The sequence below is a fragment of the Rhagoletis zephyria genome, unplaced genomic scaffold (assembly GCF_001687245.7).
Source record: "Rhagoletis zephyria isolate East Lansing unplaced genomic scaffold, Rhagoletis_zephyria_1.1 Rzeph_scaffold_00514, whole genome shotgun sequence".
NCBI classification, from domain to species: domain Eukaryota; kingdom Metazoa; phylum Arthropoda; class Insecta; order Diptera; family Tephritidae; genus Rhagoletis; species Rhagoletis zephyria.
Genome location: NW_016157598.1, coordinates 44,088 through 63,556, shown reverse-complemented (window position 1 = coordinate 63,556; position 19,469 = coordinate 44,088). Strand labels below are relative to the sequence as shown.

The following is a 19,469-nucleotide window of genomic DNA, read 5'->3' as shown; positions in this document are numbered from 1 at the left end:
TTCAGGGATTAGGGTATTTGTAGAAAAATAGGAGAAGTCCTTAGGATTAATAGGCAATAAGAGATAAAATTAAAAACCAAAATTTGTTTATGAATTGACGGTGTCTGGTTAGCAATAGAGTGGTAGAAAGAAATGTACATAGTGTTAAAAATAGTAGATAAGCTAAGATTGTGAAGAGTTAAAAAAAGGATAAGCTGAATTCAGGAGTGCTGAGCACAAGAGTTTGGTGTGGATGTGTCGCTTTGGCAACGCAGGGGTAGTGGGAGTGGACACTCGATGACGGAGGACTTGGAAATGACTGACTGATGACCAGACGGACTTATGTCAGGTTAAGGGGCATTGCTAAGAAAGGTGAGGAGTCACAACAGCGCCCAAGGCTTCACGTGAAGTTCATGCAGAAGAAGGGAGGGTTGACTCCGCCTGACAGGACGGGACTTGACTATGAATCCTGTTTTGTTGTCTGTTCTTTATCTCCTCTATGACCATCTTCTCTTCCCGCACTATCAGGTTGGAATATATTTTTTGGTTTATTTAGTTGACAGATAGGCAGGCACAAATGTCCCACCCCGACTACGAGCTAGCTTGGGTTGCAAGCATGCCTGCATGCCGCCTCGCCTGACGCAAATAGGCAACTACATAACACGGCTCCCCAAGTACTGCCGGCTAGTGGCTTGAGGACTTTGTTCCTAGCTCCCATTTTTTCCCCATGTGGCTGAGGCGTGCGTTTGAAAAGGAGAATAGGTTTTCGAACGTGACTCCCAAGATTTTGGGATGGTTGACCGTCGATATTCTGTGGCCATCGACGTGGATGTCCAGTTCCAGCCTAATCTTCTTAATCCAGGTGGTGAAGTGTGGCCGTGGATTTCGCGGCGGAGATGGTGAGCCTTCTTGCAGTGAAGAAGTTTGCAAGATTGGTGAGATAGTTTTTGATTTTGCCGCAAAGGCTGTCAATGTTGGCCTACGTTGCGTAGCCCACCAAGTTAACCCCAACTGGCGGCGGAGGGAGTTTCGCCATGTAGAGGTTGAACAGTGTCGGGGAGAGTACGCCGTCTTGGAGGAGCCCCTGCTTAATCCTACGCGGCTTTGACTTGGCGTTTCGGAATTCTTTGTCGAATGCTTGGCCGGTAAGTCTCCTGCGTCCATCTTATTCCCTGGCTTAAGAAGGGGAATGATCCTACCTCATTTCCACATCTCCGGGATAATTAGGGTGGACAGTGACAAGTTGAAAGCAGCTGTGATGTACTCGCCTCCCGCAGGTCCTAGCTTTTTCAGCATCTGCACGGAGATTCCGTCACGGCCCAACGCCTTGGATGCTTTGGCGTTTTTTACAGCTGCCTGCGTCTCTTCTGGTGTGAAGCACGTTGATATGTCTCGGAGGCACAGTTTGTGTGCTTCACCTAGCACACTGCGGCGGGCTTTGCTTCTCTCCGAGTGTACAATGAATAAGCTGAATAAGCGCGCGCACGTCCGGGATCCGACGTTGTTGTATTGCCAATTTTGGGAAGCCCGGCCGGATTTTGGCGATCCTATTGGTATGAAGCGCGCGCAGGTGGTGGTGGAAGAGCGTTGAATTTGCAGTCTGTGTTCTGCAAAAAAACCGTCCCAGTTGGCCCTCATGGTGTTCATGTACGTACGGTCTTCGGATGTAACAAAATCTCTTGGATGGAATATAGCGGCTTACTATGCGCAGGTGGTCATATGCGAGCGTGAGCACTGGTTGCCATCCAATGCAATTTATCAGACCCATGCTGGCTATAGTGATGTCTGGCGAGCTGCAGCAGTCTTCCGCGGACATGGTGGGGCATCTTCGTTCAAAGTGCAAAACGTTGTTCAGCCAGCAGTGTACCCCGCGCGTTAAAATCCTCTGGCACTACCTGGTAATCGCCTTTAAGTAGCGCACTTATGTTTGGGCGGTATCCTGCTGGGCAGCTGGTGGTAGGTGGTGTGTACACGTTGACGACTTCAAGCTCAGTATCTCCCGACTTGATTGCCAAACCTTGGCACTCAATGAGGTATCGTTGGCAACAATTCGCGGCGCCGCGAGTGCGATGTCTTCGGATGACGGTGAACTCATCCTGACTCTGAGGGCTTGAGCCGGAGTGGAGTTCGGTTTCCTGAGACTGACGATCTCAGTTATCTTGCTTTAGAGTCCGTTGCAATTGGACTCCAGTAGTTTTATTAAGCTGGGCTAGAGATGGTTATTAGCGGGGTGAGGGAGTTTTGGCGCGCTACCTGAACTGTTTGTTGTGCTTGCTGTATTGCTGCTGGGGTAATGGTCCTAAGATAGATTGTTAGAGGCTATCCACTACGACCTTAGGTATATTGTGTCCAATTGTGTAATGGCCCTTCCTTTAAGTTTGAGCAACACGGGGCACCAAATGACGTGGCCCACTGTCGGTCAATTTAGAGGCATGAGCAGGTTTTAAGGTGACTCCTTCCATTGCAGGTATTGCACCAAACTGAATTAGAGCTTGGGTGTAATCTTTTCTGGCATACGCAGCATGATCAGCTTCCTAGTGCAGGGTTAGACTCGATGCCAGCCCAAGGACGAACAACCTTTAAGATAATTTTTGCCAACCTAAGCAGTCCGAAGCAACAGTCCTTTTTGGGGTAAAATCCGTGTCATTTCAATATATAAATCGGCTGTCGTGGAAATGTATTCATTTGTGTCAAAACAGTTGATTAAGAACATAGAAGTTGCTGTTTTTGGATGGCAATGCGGTGGATAGTTGCGGAGCGGAGGACCGAATTCGCAGCTTAAAAAATTTGAATTCCAACACAGGTGTGATTATTTCGCCACAATAATATTAGTAAACTGTTTATTTTTGCCAAAGTGTGTGCTAATCAATGAAAAAAATGATATTTTTACATCTGCATTGTAGCCATAAAATTAGTAAAATTTCGCATAGAGCAAAATGGGTCGAATATGGATGGCAGCGTCACCTCAATTGGGTTGCCGATGGGCAACGCCACGGAAATGAAAATGTAAATTATGAACAGCAACTTTATTTGGAACTACGTAATAATTACATCAGAAGGTGATGTTTTTTCATACAAAAAAACTACCGCATTAACTGTTGCTCGAATAAACTCAGAATTTTGAAGTACCACAAATTAGACTTGAGCATGATTCAACTACACAACTAATTGGTTCATGGACTTGAGTGTAACGAACCTCGGTAAAAAATATAATTTTCTCAGTAGAAATTTAAGACGAATTCAAAAACGCACTAACTTTTTATGAATTTCACTTTTTTCCAAAAATCGAAATGCTTTCGTGTTATGCCGAATTTCCACTAGGCATTGAAATGACAAAAAATTTATATCATTTAAAAAACTGCCATGTGGAAATGAACTTAATGATTATTTTTGAATGTAATGACACGATTATTTTTTAATGCCCGACTTTGTCATTCGTCATTTTTGCCATTTAATGCCTAGTGGAAATCCAGCATTAGAAATTGACTGGGCTTTTCCTTCCCGCATAGATAATTCCAACTTGTGCGAATATTAGTATTTTATCCTTAAGGTTGTTAGAACAAATCGGATAACGTAGTGTTAGTTTTTTTTAAAAACCTATAAAATTGGTTCGAGCTGTGTATGTACANTGATAGTTAGTTTTTTTTAAAAACCTATAAAATTGGTTCGAGCTGTGTATGTACATAAAAACACATTCATCAGGATTGGAAAAAATGTGAAATACATACCTCTCGATACTTGTCTATACCATTCAAGATTTTCTTGGCAACTAATTTTTTTAAGTGCGTTATGGTGGCTTGGGAGCTACAGCGAATGAAACGCCGCTGCAAATTTTTAAAGTTGTTGCTCATACATTCAAGGCTCACATTCACCTGCTCGTCGAGACGATGGAAATCAGATTCTGCGTGTGCTTCTAACATTTTTTCGTCGTCTTCATGATTCTGTGGCATATCCTTGGGGCATGGGATATTTCGGCTTTTGTAAAACTCTCGTTCTCTCCTCATCTCATCTAAATTAAAATATATAGATATATATATTTGTAGCAATTTAAGGTTTAGTTTAATGAAAACAAACCTTCTTGAAGATTTGGTACTAGCTTATAAACAATATCCTGCATAGTTCGGTCAAAGCTGATATATTGAAGAGGATGTGACTGATGGATAACATTGTCGCAGGTGGGGCAGGTTTTCTTTTCTTCCAAATGTTTTACCAAACAACTTTTACAAACTGTTACCCGAAGATATAAATATTCATTAAAGAAATTAACCTTTTAAATAACATATTACTTACATGTATGCAAGCACTCAGTTACGGTTGTCGCATCAATAAAGTAACCTCCACAAATCTTGCACGTTATGTGCGGGTTTATGGTCTTAAGCTTAACACGACGTTCCATTGCTTTTTCCACTGTGTTCTGCTGTATGTAGATGGCAGGTACACTGCAGTACCTTAGTAAACATTGCACTTGTGCCCCGACACCAAAATGAGAGTACCAATCATCGACCGCGAACTTGGGGCAGATAAAACCCACAAGTTATTATTCTGCTTTTACTAATCTTCTTACTTTGATATGAGGCACTATTACGGCTAACCGCTCCACATCCGACAACGATTTTTTCCGTAGAGTATCTAGCCGCTTTTAGCTGAACTGCATTCTTGAATGTATACAACTTCGCTTCCTATAAATTTTATTCGAGATACATATCTAAGTATAAACGAATGGCTTCACAAAAATAAACACTGAATATATTGTTTCTAAAAAGAAATGAGTAAAATAATTATGTGGAAACCTAAAAATTGACACGAACACGGCCTTTTTTATATATTTTTATTGAAGTATTGAAAAGGTTGATAAATCTATGAGAGGTTGGCAATTGTGACTGTCAATTGCCTTTTTCGTTCATGTATTACACTACGTCTACATCGCTCATGGATTTAAGTTGTGTCAATATCTCGAATAGCGCTATTGTGAATTTCGCACGTTTAGGTTATTCAGAATAGTATGTTTTACACCGCTGAGAAGCTTTGCTTACAAATCGAGCAAACTAAATAGTAGTGTGCGATTACTCAATGTCTGGTTAACACTAATCATGGAGCCGAACACGTCGATAATGATGTTTAAACGGAGATTAGTGTTAACCATATAGTGAGTAAACGGCCCTAAAGGCTCCGTTATGCATACTTGGCATTGCTTGAGAGTTGTCACATAAGGAATCTGTTAAATGAGCTTCGCGTGTAAGCGGTTACCCAACGCACAGTATTACATACGTAAAAGTCTGTAGGTTTTTGATTTCTACGTAAAAATGGTATAGCAGTGCATGCAATGCCAAGTATGCATAACAGAGCCTTAAGGGCCGTTTTCACCATCTCTGGTTAACACTAATCCCCAGTTTAACATCGTTACCGACGGAACTGACTCCATTCACTTAACATTGGGTCGGTAATGTCGGTAACAATGTTTAACTAGGGCTTATACCATGTTCTGACCGACATCGAAAAGATGTTTTCGTTGCTAAGGGCCGGTTACTCAATGTCCGGTTAACACTAATCTCCGGTAAAACATCGTTATCGACGTGTTCGGCTCCATGCATATAACATGCAGTCGGTAACGTCGATAACGATGTTTTACCGGAGATTAGTGTTAACCAGACATTGAGTAACCGGCCCTAAAACTGGTTTCTGTCAAACGAAAACAAGTTTTCGATGAAAACCAATTGAAAACTCACGTTCCACTCATTCCAATCGGTGTCTGCACTAGTTTTTTTCGATTATCTATCNCCCTAAACTGGTTTTCGACCTAAGACTTGTGTTTTAGTCAATGTAAAATCTGTCAACCGAAAACAAGTTTTCGATGAAAACTAATTGAAAACTCACGTTTCACTCATTCCAATCGGTGTCTGTACTAGTTTTTTTCGATTATCTATCGAAGTGGAAGTCATATTTTATCATCTTTAATACGCCATTTCGGATTTATTGTTAATTGGCTGAACAAAATAAAATAAGCATGGAAGTAAAAGTTTGTTAATGAAAAGAAATAGAAGGAAAAGTATTTTGGTTTTGTATTTGTACCGCAAAACTGTAAACAAAGGATGTAAGAAATGTCAACGAAAACACCAACAGNAAGTTTGTTAATGAAAAGAAATAGAAGGAAAAGTATTTTGGTTTTGTATTTGTACCGCAAAACTGTAAACAAAGGATGTAAGAAATGTCAACGAAAACACCAACAGTCGGTGTGAACAGCCTTCAGCCCACAATCCCAAAAGTCGTTCTCAAGGTGTTTTCGTTGTCGGTCAGAACATTGTATTAGTGCTAACCAGAGATGGTGAAAACGGCCCTAAGTATAGTCTTTCGAATATATTTTGACGTACAAGAAATTTTGTGATCCAAATCTGTTTAAAATTATNTTCGTTGTCGGTCAGAACATTGTATTAGTGTTAACCAGAGATGGTGAAAACGGCCCTAAGTACAGTCTTTCGAATATATTTTGACGTACAAGAAATTTTGTGATCCAAATCTGTTTAAAATTATTAAAACTACAGGGTGGCGCCGAATGAGCTATATGGTTTGAATTCTTTATAACTTTTTTAAATTATTTTTTCTGTTGTTTCAGAAATTTGTGAAGAAGACTTGGGGAATTAATTATGAAACATTACACGATCGAACAACGTGCACAAATAATTGATTTTTTTTTTTAACCAACGGTCTATTGTGTTGACACAGCGTGCATATCGTCGTCATTTTAATGTGCGCATTGCACCCACAGCGTCAGCAATAAACCATTTGATTGGAAATTTTCGTCAACATGGGTCTGTAAGAACCCTTCCAGGTGCCGGAAGAACACCTATCGTGGATATTTGGTCCACATTTTTTTTAAATGAAAGTGGTGTCTCAATCTCTGTCAACTGTGCTGCATATCGGACGATGTTGGAAAATTTTACTAGGCCACCTGTGGAAAACCATCCAAACTTGTGGTTTCAACAAGATGGACCCACAGCACACACTGCACGTGCCTCAATGGCTTTGTTAAGGGACATATTCGGCGAAGGCATTATTTCGCGCACAAGCGATTTTAACTGGCCTCCACTTTCACCAGATTTAACAGCTCCTGACAGTTTTCTTTGGGGATATTTGAAAGTAATAGTGTACGTTAACAAACCAAAAACCATTCTCCAACTCCAAACCAGTATTCGAAATGAAATCATGGCCATTACACCCGAAATTCTGCGAAAAGTTATGGAAAATATGCTAAAAAGGGCACGTATGTGCGAAGCAGAAAATGGACATCACTTACAGGATATCATTTTTCAAAGCTAATTGCAAAAAATTCCCCAATAATATACTGTATTTAAAAAAAATTATAATAATCGCATAAATAAAAAAGTTATAAACCATTTAAACCATATAGCTCATTCGGCGCCACCCCCTGGTCTTTCCAACGCAGAGGAGGCCTTCCTCTTCCTCTGTTACCCGCATCGCGGCCCGCGTTGAATATTTTGGGAGCAGGAGCGTTTCTGTCCATTCGAACGACGTGGCCAAGCCAGCGGAGCCACTGAATTTTAATTCGCTGCACTATATCTATATCGTTGCACAGAGCTCATCGTTCCATTGTCTGCGATATTCGCCATCACCAACGTGTAAAGGTCAGTAAATCTTTCGCAGAATCTTTCTCTCGAAAACTCCAAGAACTGCCTCATCAGATTCTTTTATTGTCCATGCCTCCGCGCCATACACCAGCACAGGCATGATGAGTGACTTATATAGTGTGATCTTTGTACTACGAGAGAGGACTTTGCTCCTCAATTGCCTACTCAGCCCAAAGCAGTACTTGTTGGAGAGAGTAATTCTCCATTGGATTTCAAGGCTGACATTATAACTGGTGTCAATGCTGGCTCCCAAATAAACGAAGTCGTATACTTTTTCAAACTTCAAACTATCAACGGTGACGTGGGTGCCAAGGCGCGAATGTGCTGACTGTTTGTTTGATGACAGGAGATACTTCGTCTTGTCTTCATTTACCACCAGACCCATTCGCTTTACTTCCTTATCATACTTGGAAAAGGCAGAACAGACTTCGGGTTTTTGTTACCGATTGCACGCTCTTTTAGAAAATTGTGCCTGAGCGGTTCAGTTCGGCGGCTCTTATTATCTTCTCCGACATCAGATTAAAGAAATCACACGAAAAGGAGTCGCCTTGTCTGAAACCTCGTTTGGTATCAAACAACTTGGAGAGGTCCTTTCCTATTCTGACGGAGCTGGTGGAATTGCTCAACGTCATTTTACACAGCCGTATTAGTTTCGCGGGGATACCAAATTCAGACATCGCGGCACAGAGGCAGCTTCTCTTCGTGCAGATCTACTTTTAAGTGCATGTGCTCGGCTAAAAATTTCTGGGCGAGACGATAACGCAACTGTGATTGGACGACAAGTGTGCAGATAGCCTTAGCGTTTTTGACAACTAATACGACTTTTTTGTTGTCTTGCCTGCATTGTCCAATGTAAACGCGCATTTAGAGGGCGAATTACGATGAATGGAAGCTTCAAAACACAAATTATCGATATAACGATAGTATAGTCGACGTTTTTCCACCTCTGGTGTCAGCCGATATTGCAGAACAGTTTTTCAATTTTAGAGGATATGATTTTGTAAAACTCGGTAAATTATGCAAACTGAATCCATAGATAAGATTCGAAAAGGGAGCGTGTCGTACAGCAAGTTTTATAAAAGATATATTAAGAATAACTGCCCCGTTATTATAGATTGTGTGTCGAATAAGTGGGAGTGCAGTAAAAGTTGGATAGATAGCGACGGCGGCGAACATGCAAGCGTTATAAGTTTTACTTATCTAAAACATAAAATAGCCGATCATTTGGTGACTGTAACAAAGTGCTCTCCAAATTATAAGGAAAATTGTTTAGTGAAGTTGGGTTTCCACAACTTTTTGGACTTCTGGGAAAAACAAATTAGTGTTGAAAGTGGGGAGTTGAATTCTATAAATGAAGAACCAAATCTTTATTTGAAGGACTGGCATTTGAAGGCTCAGTTTCCCCTTTATGAATTTTATAAAGTACCATCTTACTTTAGTTCAGATTGGCTAAATGAATATCTTGTTAACCATGGCCGAGATGATTATCGATTCGTATACATGGGACCAAAAAATTCTGGGTAAAATTGTCTTAATCTCTTAAAATGTAATTGCAAAGCTTTTACACTTGTAGAACAGGAGTCCTTTCCATGTAGATGTCTTTGGATCATTCAGTTGGTCTACTAATATATACGGATGCAAGAAATGGATTCTTCTACCGCCCGGTGAACAATATAAACTAAGAGATTGTTTCGGAAATATTAGTTGTAATATAAACGAAAAAGAATTAAAAGAAAGTAATGTGTCTTTCTATGTAATTTATCAACAAAGAAACGAAGCTGTATTCGTACCAAGTGGTTGGTATCATCAAGTGTGGAATATTACTGATACTATTTCGGTCAATCATAATTGGTTCAATGCAGCAAATATAAGATACATATGGCATAATATGTCAGAAAATTTGAGGAAAGTAATTGATGAAATCAAAGATTTCAGAAGAATATCGAACTTTGAAGCAGAGTGCCAAGCAATTCTTCGTGCTAATTTTGGATTAAACATATCGGATTTCCTCGATATTTTGCGTTTTATATGTGAGACTCGGTGCCATTTGATTACAAACAGACGCAAAAACTTATTAAATATGCCTACAAGTTTGGTAGCAGACTCCCACTTGCACAACGACTTAAAAAACATCAATGTAGTTTTGACTGCTATGACTCAGGATAAATTCGTGCATAGTTCTGCTGCATACGAAAGATGTATGAAATATATACATTTATAAGTTACATGCAAATTTGTTAATAAAAAATTGGGTTGTGTTCTTATGTTTTTGTTTATTTCGATATAATTGAAGTGACTTCCAAATTTGCATGAACACAGAAAAGCCTGTTAAAATATTCGGTAAAAGTGCACTTTAGCGTAACCAGGCCAAAATTGATGAAAACAAATTCAAGAGTGATATCAAACAACGTGTTTTAATGGGAACAACAATAATCCAAGACCGGAAATTCATATTTTTAATTCATTAAAGAGTTATTCGCAAGAAACACTTGCACTTTTCGCACTATGTTTTGAGGAATTTGACGCAAATAAATGGAGTAAATGAACTCAACTGGGCCCAATTGCACCAACGGCTTATCACTTATCACTTTACAACTTTTAGATAGGTACCTAAGCCTTTTTTTGAAAAGTAAAGTTGATAAGTATTGGACTTTTTACTTATCAAAAATAAAATCATCTTATAAAAAATGAGTAACTGACAAGTTTTTTGGATAAGTCTATTTGATAACCATTGCACAGCTAATTTCTTTTGCTTTGGAAATAGAGGAATAATGTGCTTAGCTAAAATGATTACCTTCTATTAATGGAAAACGAAGGCTTAGGAAGCCCATATGCGATTTGATAAACATTTTCAACTTCTCTTTTTTTCCTACTATGTCGTGCTGTGTTAAAAATTTTTAAGGAAAAAAAGTAAGTTCGTCTTGACTATCATATGTACATATGTTTATTTAAATAACTATACTTTTCTACATTTTAGAATTATTTATTTGGATCTTTCCAAAATAATTCAGTAACAAAAACACAAAAACCACCTTGCATTAATTGAATGATTTCCGTACCGGCTAACAAATTGGTAAGAGTAACCTTAGGGGCGTCTCTGTTTATCATAGTTCCATCAATGCACCCTTCGTTTTAAGGAAATCCACCAATAATGAAAAATTGTGTGGCAATATTTTGCGTAATTCCGGCCAACAAATAGTTTCATCCATCACGGCATTTGCCACTCGATGAATTACTCTACATAGCGCTAATTTGTGGACCCCATGCATTTGACCATGCCATTATTAGGAGTGTTCGCTATGCAAAAAAATTGTACAAGTTGGTACCAATGTTACCAAATCGTGTTCGTTTAGCCAAAAACCCAGTAAAACTTGCAAGGAGAGAGCACAATTTTGACATTTCATTTGGAGGGGAAGTTGCAAATTGGTGCTGGGAAAATGTTTGCCTGTAAGAATTCGCATTGTGGCACACGGTTGCATTTTTGTAAACATTAATTTGAATCAACGAGTTCGTTAAATTTAAAAATGAACANAGCCTTATTTTGAAAAGTAAAGTTGATAAGTATTGCACTTTTTACTTATCAAAAATAAAATCATCTTATAAAAAATGAGTAACTGACAAGTTTTTTGGATAAGTCTATTTGATAACCATTGCACAGCTAATTTCTTTTGCTTTGGAAATAGAGGAATAATGTGCTTAGCTAAAATGATTACCTTCTATTAATGGAAAACGAAGGCTTAGGAAGCCCATATGCGATTTGATAAACATTTTCAACTTCTCTTTTTTTCCTACTATGTCGTGCTGTGTTAAAAATTTTTAAGGAAAAAAAGTAAGTCCGTCTTGACTATCATATGTACATATGTTTATTTAAATAACTATACTTTTCTACATTTTAGAATTATTTATTTGGATCTTTCCAAAATAATTCAGTAACAAAAACACAAAAACCACCTTGCATTAATTGAATGATTTCCGTACCGGCTAACAAATTGGTAAGAGTAACCTTAGGGGCGTCTCTGTTTATCATAGTTCCATCAATGCACCCTTCGTTTTAAGGAAATCCACCAATAATGAAAAATTGTGTGGCAATATTTTGCGTAATTCCGGCCAACAAATAGTTTCATCCATCACGGCATTTGCCACTCGATGAATTACTCTACATAGCGCTAATTTGTGGACCCCATGCATTTGACCATGCCATTATTAGGAGTGTTCGCTATGCAAAAAAATTGTACAAGTTGGTACCAATGTTACCAAATCGTGTTCGTTTAGCCAAAAACCCAGTAAAACTTGCAAGGAGAGAGCACAATTTTGACATTTCATTTGGAGGGGAAGTTGCAAATTGGTGCTGGGAAAATGTTTGCCTGTAAGAATTCGCATTGTGGCACACGGTTGCATTTTTGTAAACATTAATTTGAATCAACGAGTTCGTTAAATTTAAAAATGAACAATCTTGCGATTTACTAATGAAAGAAGTAATAACTAATTGATTATTCAATTAATTTAATAAATTCCAAACATTTGAAAGGTACCCGGTTGAAAAAGTTGTATTCGTAATCGGAACGCACTCGACACCGCTGTCGATATAGGAAATCCGACAGTGAATTCCACAAAGAAATTGAAGCGTATGTTGAAGAAAGTCAGAATAAGAAGAAATATACGTACAGGTCCTGTTTTGATTTCCACCTGATATAATTTAAAAAATTTATTATGCTCGAAATGCAACCGTGGACGCCAGCTGGCAGTGAATCTGGCAAATGTTTGCTAATTCCTGTTCGCGCAATACTTAGTAAATTTCTCTCTTTGGGAGAGTAAGGTACTTTATTCTCTGAATTTTGTTACTGGCTAATTCTTACTGGCAGTTGCATAGCGAACACTCCTACGAGATGTCCGAAATTTTCTACTGTAAACTGTAGTTGATTTGTTCTTTTATGATACGCCTTTTATTATTTGCTGACTGTCCTCTAAATAAAATAAATTTAATATTTCGAATCGAAGCGTTTTTTGTGTCGATATTTCATCGTATCACGTGTTGAAAGCACCGATTAATTCATTCCTTATCATGTTGGTGAAACACAAAACTTTGCGCAAGTTCGATAATTTGCTAAAATGCTAATGATAACTCGTTGGTACAATAGGGCCCTGAACACGTATTCAATAGTTTTTATAAGTGTAAATTTTTACGAAATTCTGTATTAAATTGGAATATTAAATGCATTTGTTTACTTATTTCCAGTAAAATCCAGTAAAAGTTTTNGGCAAATGTTTGCTAATTCCTGTTCGCGCAATACTTAGTAAATTTCTCTCTTTGGGAGAGTAAGGTACTTTATTCTCTGAATTTTGTTACTGGCTAATTCTTACTGGCAGTTGCATAGCGAACACTCCTACGAGATGTCCGAAATTTTCTACTGTAAACTGTAGTTGATTTGTTCTTTTATGATACGCCTTTTATTTGCTGACTGTCCTCTAAATAAAATAAATTTAATATTTCGAATCGAAGCGTTTTTTGTGTCGATATTTCATCGTATCACGTGTTGAAAGCACCGATTAATTCATTCCTTATCATGTTGGTGAAACACAAAACTTTGCGCAAGTTCGATAATTTGCTAAAATGCTAATGATAACTCGTTGGTACAATAGGGCCCTGAACACGTATTCAATAGTTTTTATAAGTGTAAATTTTTACGAAATTCTGTATTAAATTGGAATATTAAATGCATTTGTTTACTTATTTCCAGTAAAATCCAGTAAAAGTTTTAACGAATTTTCATGTTTAGGAGTTTTCGTACGCAAAAACTTGCAAAGTAGGGAAAATTGAGAGAGCGAACACATGAAAACATAGCATCAAATGTTAAATCCTATTGCAAAAGTCGCTATAATACTTATTTATACACTTTCAAAAGTCTACATCTTCTGATGAACTTAGAAAACTGCAAGAAAACGGTAGTTTCGGTGCCTAGTTGAAGGCGTCGTAAAAAAGAAGCAGACCAATCTTCATGGAAGAGAGAACGCGAAAAGCTAAAAAAAGATAGCTATGCAAAAGTTACTGTTTCAAAACTCGCTATATTAAATTTTTATATATAAAATTTGCAAAAACTACCACACTGCGATTTTGTTTTTTAATGTTATTTGGCTCTTGTTTATCCAAATTTTCAGATAATAAAGAGAAATATACAATTTGGATGTTACTTGTTGTTGTAGGCGTTTTTTAAATTTATGGCTTACTATTATAAAATCACATAACCCTGTTTGCAAGTGGACTACTCATTTGTGCAATATTAAAAAAAAAAATTCGACACACTTTCGTACAAATTTCGAACTTTCAAAAATTCTAAAAAATTGATCGACTTTTTTAGCCATTTGAAACTTGTACTTTATTCTACTAGAATTCAATGGGCTACAAAACTGCATACTCAGAATTTAATTAAAAAACTCGAAATTATAACGAAAATTTGTAGATTTTTTTTTTAAATTGCATAAATTTTTAAGGCAGGGTCACTCGATTGGTACATTTGTACAGATTTGTAAAAGTTTACATTGGGCTATTGGTAAAAAAATGGGAGATTTTTTTTGTAGTAAAAAGATTGCTACGATACAGCGATGCTCTATTTAAAAATTTCAATAAATTAATTTTCGTGATTGGGATAGTGAAAGATATTTTGGCTGTTCACACAATTTGGATACGATTTACACCAAATTTTGGCAAATACCCAATGGTGTGACACAAGCTTTTAAACTTGTATTTATACGAATGTAGGTAAAGAATGAACTATAAAAAACTAACCGAAATTAAATAACAACAAAAATAATATTTTAAAAGTTGTCAAAATTTGGTGCGGCTATAATTTTTTCGACTACTGTACTCAAGGTGGCTATGATTACTCGGCCGTGCTGTCATAGTAGCACAATGCCACATATTTGACTTACAGGTCTATTCTGCACGTTACCGAAGATTTTGTGACCGGAAAATTTTATTACCAAAAAATGTTACCACTTCTTGTCACCGCGATTCTAGGTACGTTGGTAATGCAGTGAAAATATTCAGCAATTCAGCTATGAAGATTTGGGGAAATTCCCATATTGCATATTTCACGGGGCACAGAATGCGAAATAGGTTTAAAAATTGACAGACACTTTAATTACCGGTTACAGAATTTATGTTACCAGCGCAGAATAGACCTGTTACAAACAAAATACGGGCAGGAATTTCAAGATTTTTATGAAAAATATTATTTTCATCAGTATTTTTCTTTTAATCAAAATCTGTTGAAATAAAAGTGAAACTAAAAAAAAATTTTGAAAGCCCTCCCCCCAAAAAAAAATCATGGCTACGGCCCTGACCCTCACTACGTAGATTTCTCCTTTCTGCGTGCGAAGAAAAGGAACAGAAGTCCCCTTTTCACAAAAGTATACTTCTTGTGCATTATTTGGGTGNTAAATTCGACACACTTTCGTACAAATTTCGAACTTTCAAAAATTCTAAAAAATCGATCGACTTTTTTAGCCATTTGAAACTTGTACTTTATTCCATGATAAAAATATAGTAAGGTAGAACCGCTGAGAGTCACTTTTAAAATTCTTGACGTTTCCAAACAATTTAATTTTTAAATTTGCTCACAAACTCACAGACACATTTTCATTTTCAATCTCAAGCAACAACAATTTCATTTTTTTATTTCAATTTTATATGATTTTAAAATGTTAGCAAACTTCAAAAAAAAAATCATGGCCGACAAATTGAGAGAACGGTTCTACCTTGCTATATTTTTATCATGCTTTATTCTACTAGAATTCAATGGGCTACAAAACTGCATACTCAGAACTTAATTAAAAAACTCGAAATTATAACGAAAATTTGTAGATTTTTTTTTTAAATTGCATAAATTTTTAAGGCAGTGTCACTCGATTGGTACATTTGTACAGATTTGTAAAAGTTTACATTGGGCTATTGGTAAAAAAATTGGGAGATTTTTTTTGTAGTAAAAAGATTGGTACAATACAGCGATGCTCTATTGAAAAATTTCAATAAATTAATTTTCGTGATTGGGATAGTGAAAGATATTTTGGCTGTTCACACAATTTGGATACGATTTACACCAAATTTTGGCAAATACCCAATGGTGTGACACAAGCTTTTAAACTTGTATTTATACGTATGTTGGTAAAGAATGAACTATAAAAAACTAACCGAAATTAAATAACAACAAAAATTATATTTTAAAAGTTGTCAAAATTTGGTGCGGCTATAATTTTTTCGACTACTGTACACAAGGTGGCTATGATTACTCGGCCGTGCTATCATAGTAGCACAATGCCACATATTTGACTTACAGGTCTATTCTGCACGTTACCGAAGATTTTGTGACCGGAAAATTTTATTACCAAAAAATGTTACCACTTCTTGTCACCGCGATTCTAGGTACGTTGGTAATGCAGTGAAAATATTCAGCAATTCAGCTATGAAGATTTGGGGAAATTCCCATATTGCATATTTCACGGGGCACAGAATGCGAAATAGGTTTAAAAATTGACAGACACTTTAATTACCGGTTACAGAATTTATGTTACCAGCGCAGAATAGACCTGTTACAAACAAAATACGGGCAGGAATTTCAAGAATTCAATCCTATTTTTATGAAAAATATTATTTCCATCAGTATTTTTCTTTTAATCAAAATATGTTGAAATAAAAGTGAAACTAAAAAAAATTTTGAAAGCCTCCCCCCCCCCCATAAAAAATCATGGCTACGGCCCTGACCCTCACTACGTAGATTTCTCCTTTCTGCGTGCGAAGAAAAGGAACAGAAGTCCCCTTTTCACAAAAGTATACTTCTTGTGCATTATTTGGGTGTTTTTAAAGTTGAAATACAAATTGTATTAATAGAGTGGCAGCACCAGTTTTCCTCCATATTATTTATATTAACTACACAACATTGTTGTGCGGATTTTCACCATCGGCATATTGCTATTAAATACNAGTTTACATTGGGCTATTGGTAAAAAAATTGGGAGATTTTTTTTGTAGTAAAAAGATTGGTACAATACAGCGATGCTCTATTGAAAAATTTCAATAAATTAATTTTCGTGATTGGGATAGTGAAAGATATTTTGGCTGTTCACACAATTTGGATACGATTTACACCAAATTTTGGCAAATACCCAATGGTGTGACACAAGCTTTTAAACTTGTATTTATACGAATGTAGGTAAAGAATGAACTATAAAAAACTAACCGAAATTAAATAACAACAAAAATAATATTTTAAAAGTTGTCAAAATTTGGTGCGGCTATAATTTTTTCGACTACTGTACTCAAGGTGGCTATGATTACTCGGCCGTGCTGTCATAGTAGCACAATGCCACATATTTGACTTACAGGTCTATTCTGCACGTTACCGAAGATTTTGTGACCGGAAAATTTTATTACCAAAAAATGTTACCACTTCTTGTCACCGCGATTCTAGGTACGTTGGTAATGCAGTGAAAATATTCAGCAATTCAGCTATGAAGATTTGGGGAAATTCCCATATTGCATATTTCACGGGGCACAGAATGCGAAATAGGTTTAAAAATTGACAGACACTTTAATTACCGGTTACAGAATTTATGTTACCAGCGCAGAATAGACCTGTTACAAACAAAATACGGGCAGGAATTTCAAGAATTCAATCCTATTTTTATGAAAAATATTATTTCCATCAGTATTTTTCTTTTAATCAAAATATGTTGAAATAAAAGTGAAACTAAAAAAAATTTTGAAAGCCTCCCCCCCCCCCATAAAAAATCATGGCTACGGCCCTGACCCTCACTACGTAGATTTCTCCTTTCTGCGTGCGAAGAAAAGGAACAGAAGTCCCCTTTTCACAAAAGTATACTTCTTGTGCATTATTTGGGTGCTTTTAAAGTTGAAATACAAATTGTATTAATAGAGTGGCAGCACCAATTTTCCTCCATATTATTTATATTAACTACACAACATTGTTGTGCGGATTTTCACCATCGGCATATTGCTATTAAATACAAAATTTCGCGAAAGTGTACACTTAAAACATCACAAATGTATAAAAACTAATAAATGCCTGTTAAATTNAAGCCCCCCCCCCCCCCATAAAAAATCATGGCTACGGCCCTGACCCTCACTACGTAGATTTCTCCTTTCTGCGTGCGAAGAAAAGGAACAGAAGTCCCCTTTTCACAAAAGTATACTTCTTGTGCATTATTTGGGTGCTTTTAAAGTTGAAATACAAATTGTATTAATAGAGTGGCAGCACCAGTTTTCCTCCATATTATTTATATTAACTACACAACATTGTTGTGCGGATTTTCACCATCGGCATATTGCTATTAAATACAAAATTTCGCGAAAGTGTACACTTAAAACATCACAAATGTATAAAAACTAATAAATACCTGTTAAATTGAGTTCATTTATTCCATTCATTTGCGTGAAATTCATCAAAACCAAGTGCGGAAAGTGCAAGTGTTTTTGCAAATAACTAATGAATTTAAAATGTTAATTTCGGGTCTCGGATTGTTATTATTGGCATTAAGACGCGTCGATTGATACCACTCTCGAACTTTTTCCATCCANAAGTACTGAAAGTGCAAGTGTTTTTGCAAATCACTCTTTAATGAATTTAAAAGGTTAATTTCGGGTCTCGGATTGTTATTATTGGCATTAAGACGCGTCGATTGATACCACTCTCGAACTTTTTCCGTCCATTTTGACCTGGTTCTGCTAAAGTGCACTACTACCAAATATTTATTGTATATATGGAATCAGGGGAAGCTAAATCGAATATACTCTACCTCTTTAACAGAATAAAATTATAGTTTAAAAAACTAAAACATCCCTGTTATAATTGTCATTCGTACTGTCATCAGGTATTTAACTTGAGAGTAGAAATCGCTTCATCTTTTAGGCGCAGCAATATTACATAGTTACATCCAGAGCTAACAAAAGGAAGGTAAAAAAGGTAATTTCCATAAAATCCGTTCCCTGCTAATAATTCCATCACATTTGCTTAGATCTAAATGCAGAAATTAGTTTATTATATGATTTGTTATATAATTGTATTGTATTTGATACGTATAAGTGTGATTTTCGCAGAAATTTTGCGATACTATTTAAAATCACAATGTCTTAAACGTTGAGGAAAGAAAATCAAAAACTACATTTCATTGATGATGTTAACAAACAAAGTCATCACCAGATACACAGCAACAACGTCATGTTGTTGTTGTAGCGGCTACAACAACCCCGCCCAGATCTCAGTCGTTGTCGTCAAGTTCCACTAACGGCAGCGTGCAGCCTCTATCGGGTCTGTCCACAAGGACAAAGCCGTTAGGGTTGTCGGGTTTTCCGGGCANTTGATACTATTTAAAATCACAATGTCTTAAACGTTGAGGAAAGAAAATCAAAAAGTACATTTCATTAATGATATTATCAAACAAAGTCATCACCAGATACACAGCAACAACGCCATGTTGTTGTTGTAGCGGCTACAACAACCCCGCCCAGATCGGTTGATATCTCAGTCGTTGTCGTCAAGTTCCACTAACGGCAGCGTGCAGCCTCTATCGGGTCTGTCCACAAGGACAAAGCCGTTAGGGTTGTCGGGTTTTCCGGGCATGCGAAGAGATGTTTCGAGTCATGTGGGGTCTCTCCGCATGCCGGACACTCATTTGGCACATCCTCACTCAATCTACTTAGGTAAGAGTTTAACCTGCTGCAGTAGCCAGAGCGAAGTTGGGCTATTGTCGTTCGTGTATCCCGAGCCAGATGAAGCTCCGTCTCGTCTATGTCCGGTGGTGGTGTGCCTAGAACGGCATTCACAGGTCTAGAGT

At 37.1% G+C, this 19,469-nt stretch overlaps 2 protein-coding genes across 5 annotated transcripts in view; one reads left to right on the top strand and one right to left on the bottom strand.

Moving 5' to 3' along the window:
- l(3)73Ah (polycomb group ring finger 3-like lethal (3) 73Ah) overlaps positions 1-4,873 on the bottom strand; it is a 17,820-nt gene extending 12,947 nt beyond the window's left edge. Inside the window, exons 1-4 of one of the 3 annotated variants that reach the window (XM_017612218.1) lie at positions 4,788-4,873; positions 4,270-4,658; positions 4,054-4,206; positions 3,708-3,988 (exon numbers count right to left, since the gene is read on the bottom strand). In XM_017612218.1, the coding sequence (XP_017467707.1) occupies positions 3,708-3,988; positions 4,054-4,206; positions 4,270-4,375 (540 nt within the window). In that variant the 5' untranslated portion in view covers positions 4,376-4,658; positions 4,788-4,873. Of the gene's footprint in view, positions 1-3,707; positions 3,989-4,053; positions 4,207-4,269 lie in introns of all 3 variants that reach the window. The other 2 variants (XM_017612217.1, XM_017612216.1) reach the window with 2 other exon arrangements.
- A 3,715-nt stretch (positions 4,874-8,588) lies between these two features.
- Dhpr (dihydropteridine reductase) overlaps positions 8,589-19,469 on the top strand; it is a 22,019-nt gene continuing 11,138 nt past the window's right edge. Inside the window, exons 1-2 of one of the 2 annotated variants that reach the window (XM_017612213.1) lie at positions 8,639-9,142; positions 9,201-9,820. In XM_017612213.1, coding sequence (XP_017467702.1) covers positions 8,640-9,142; positions 9,201-9,820 — 1,123 coding nt within the window. In that variant the 5' untranslated portion in view covers position 8,639. The other variant, XM_017612215.1, reaches the window with a different exon arrangement.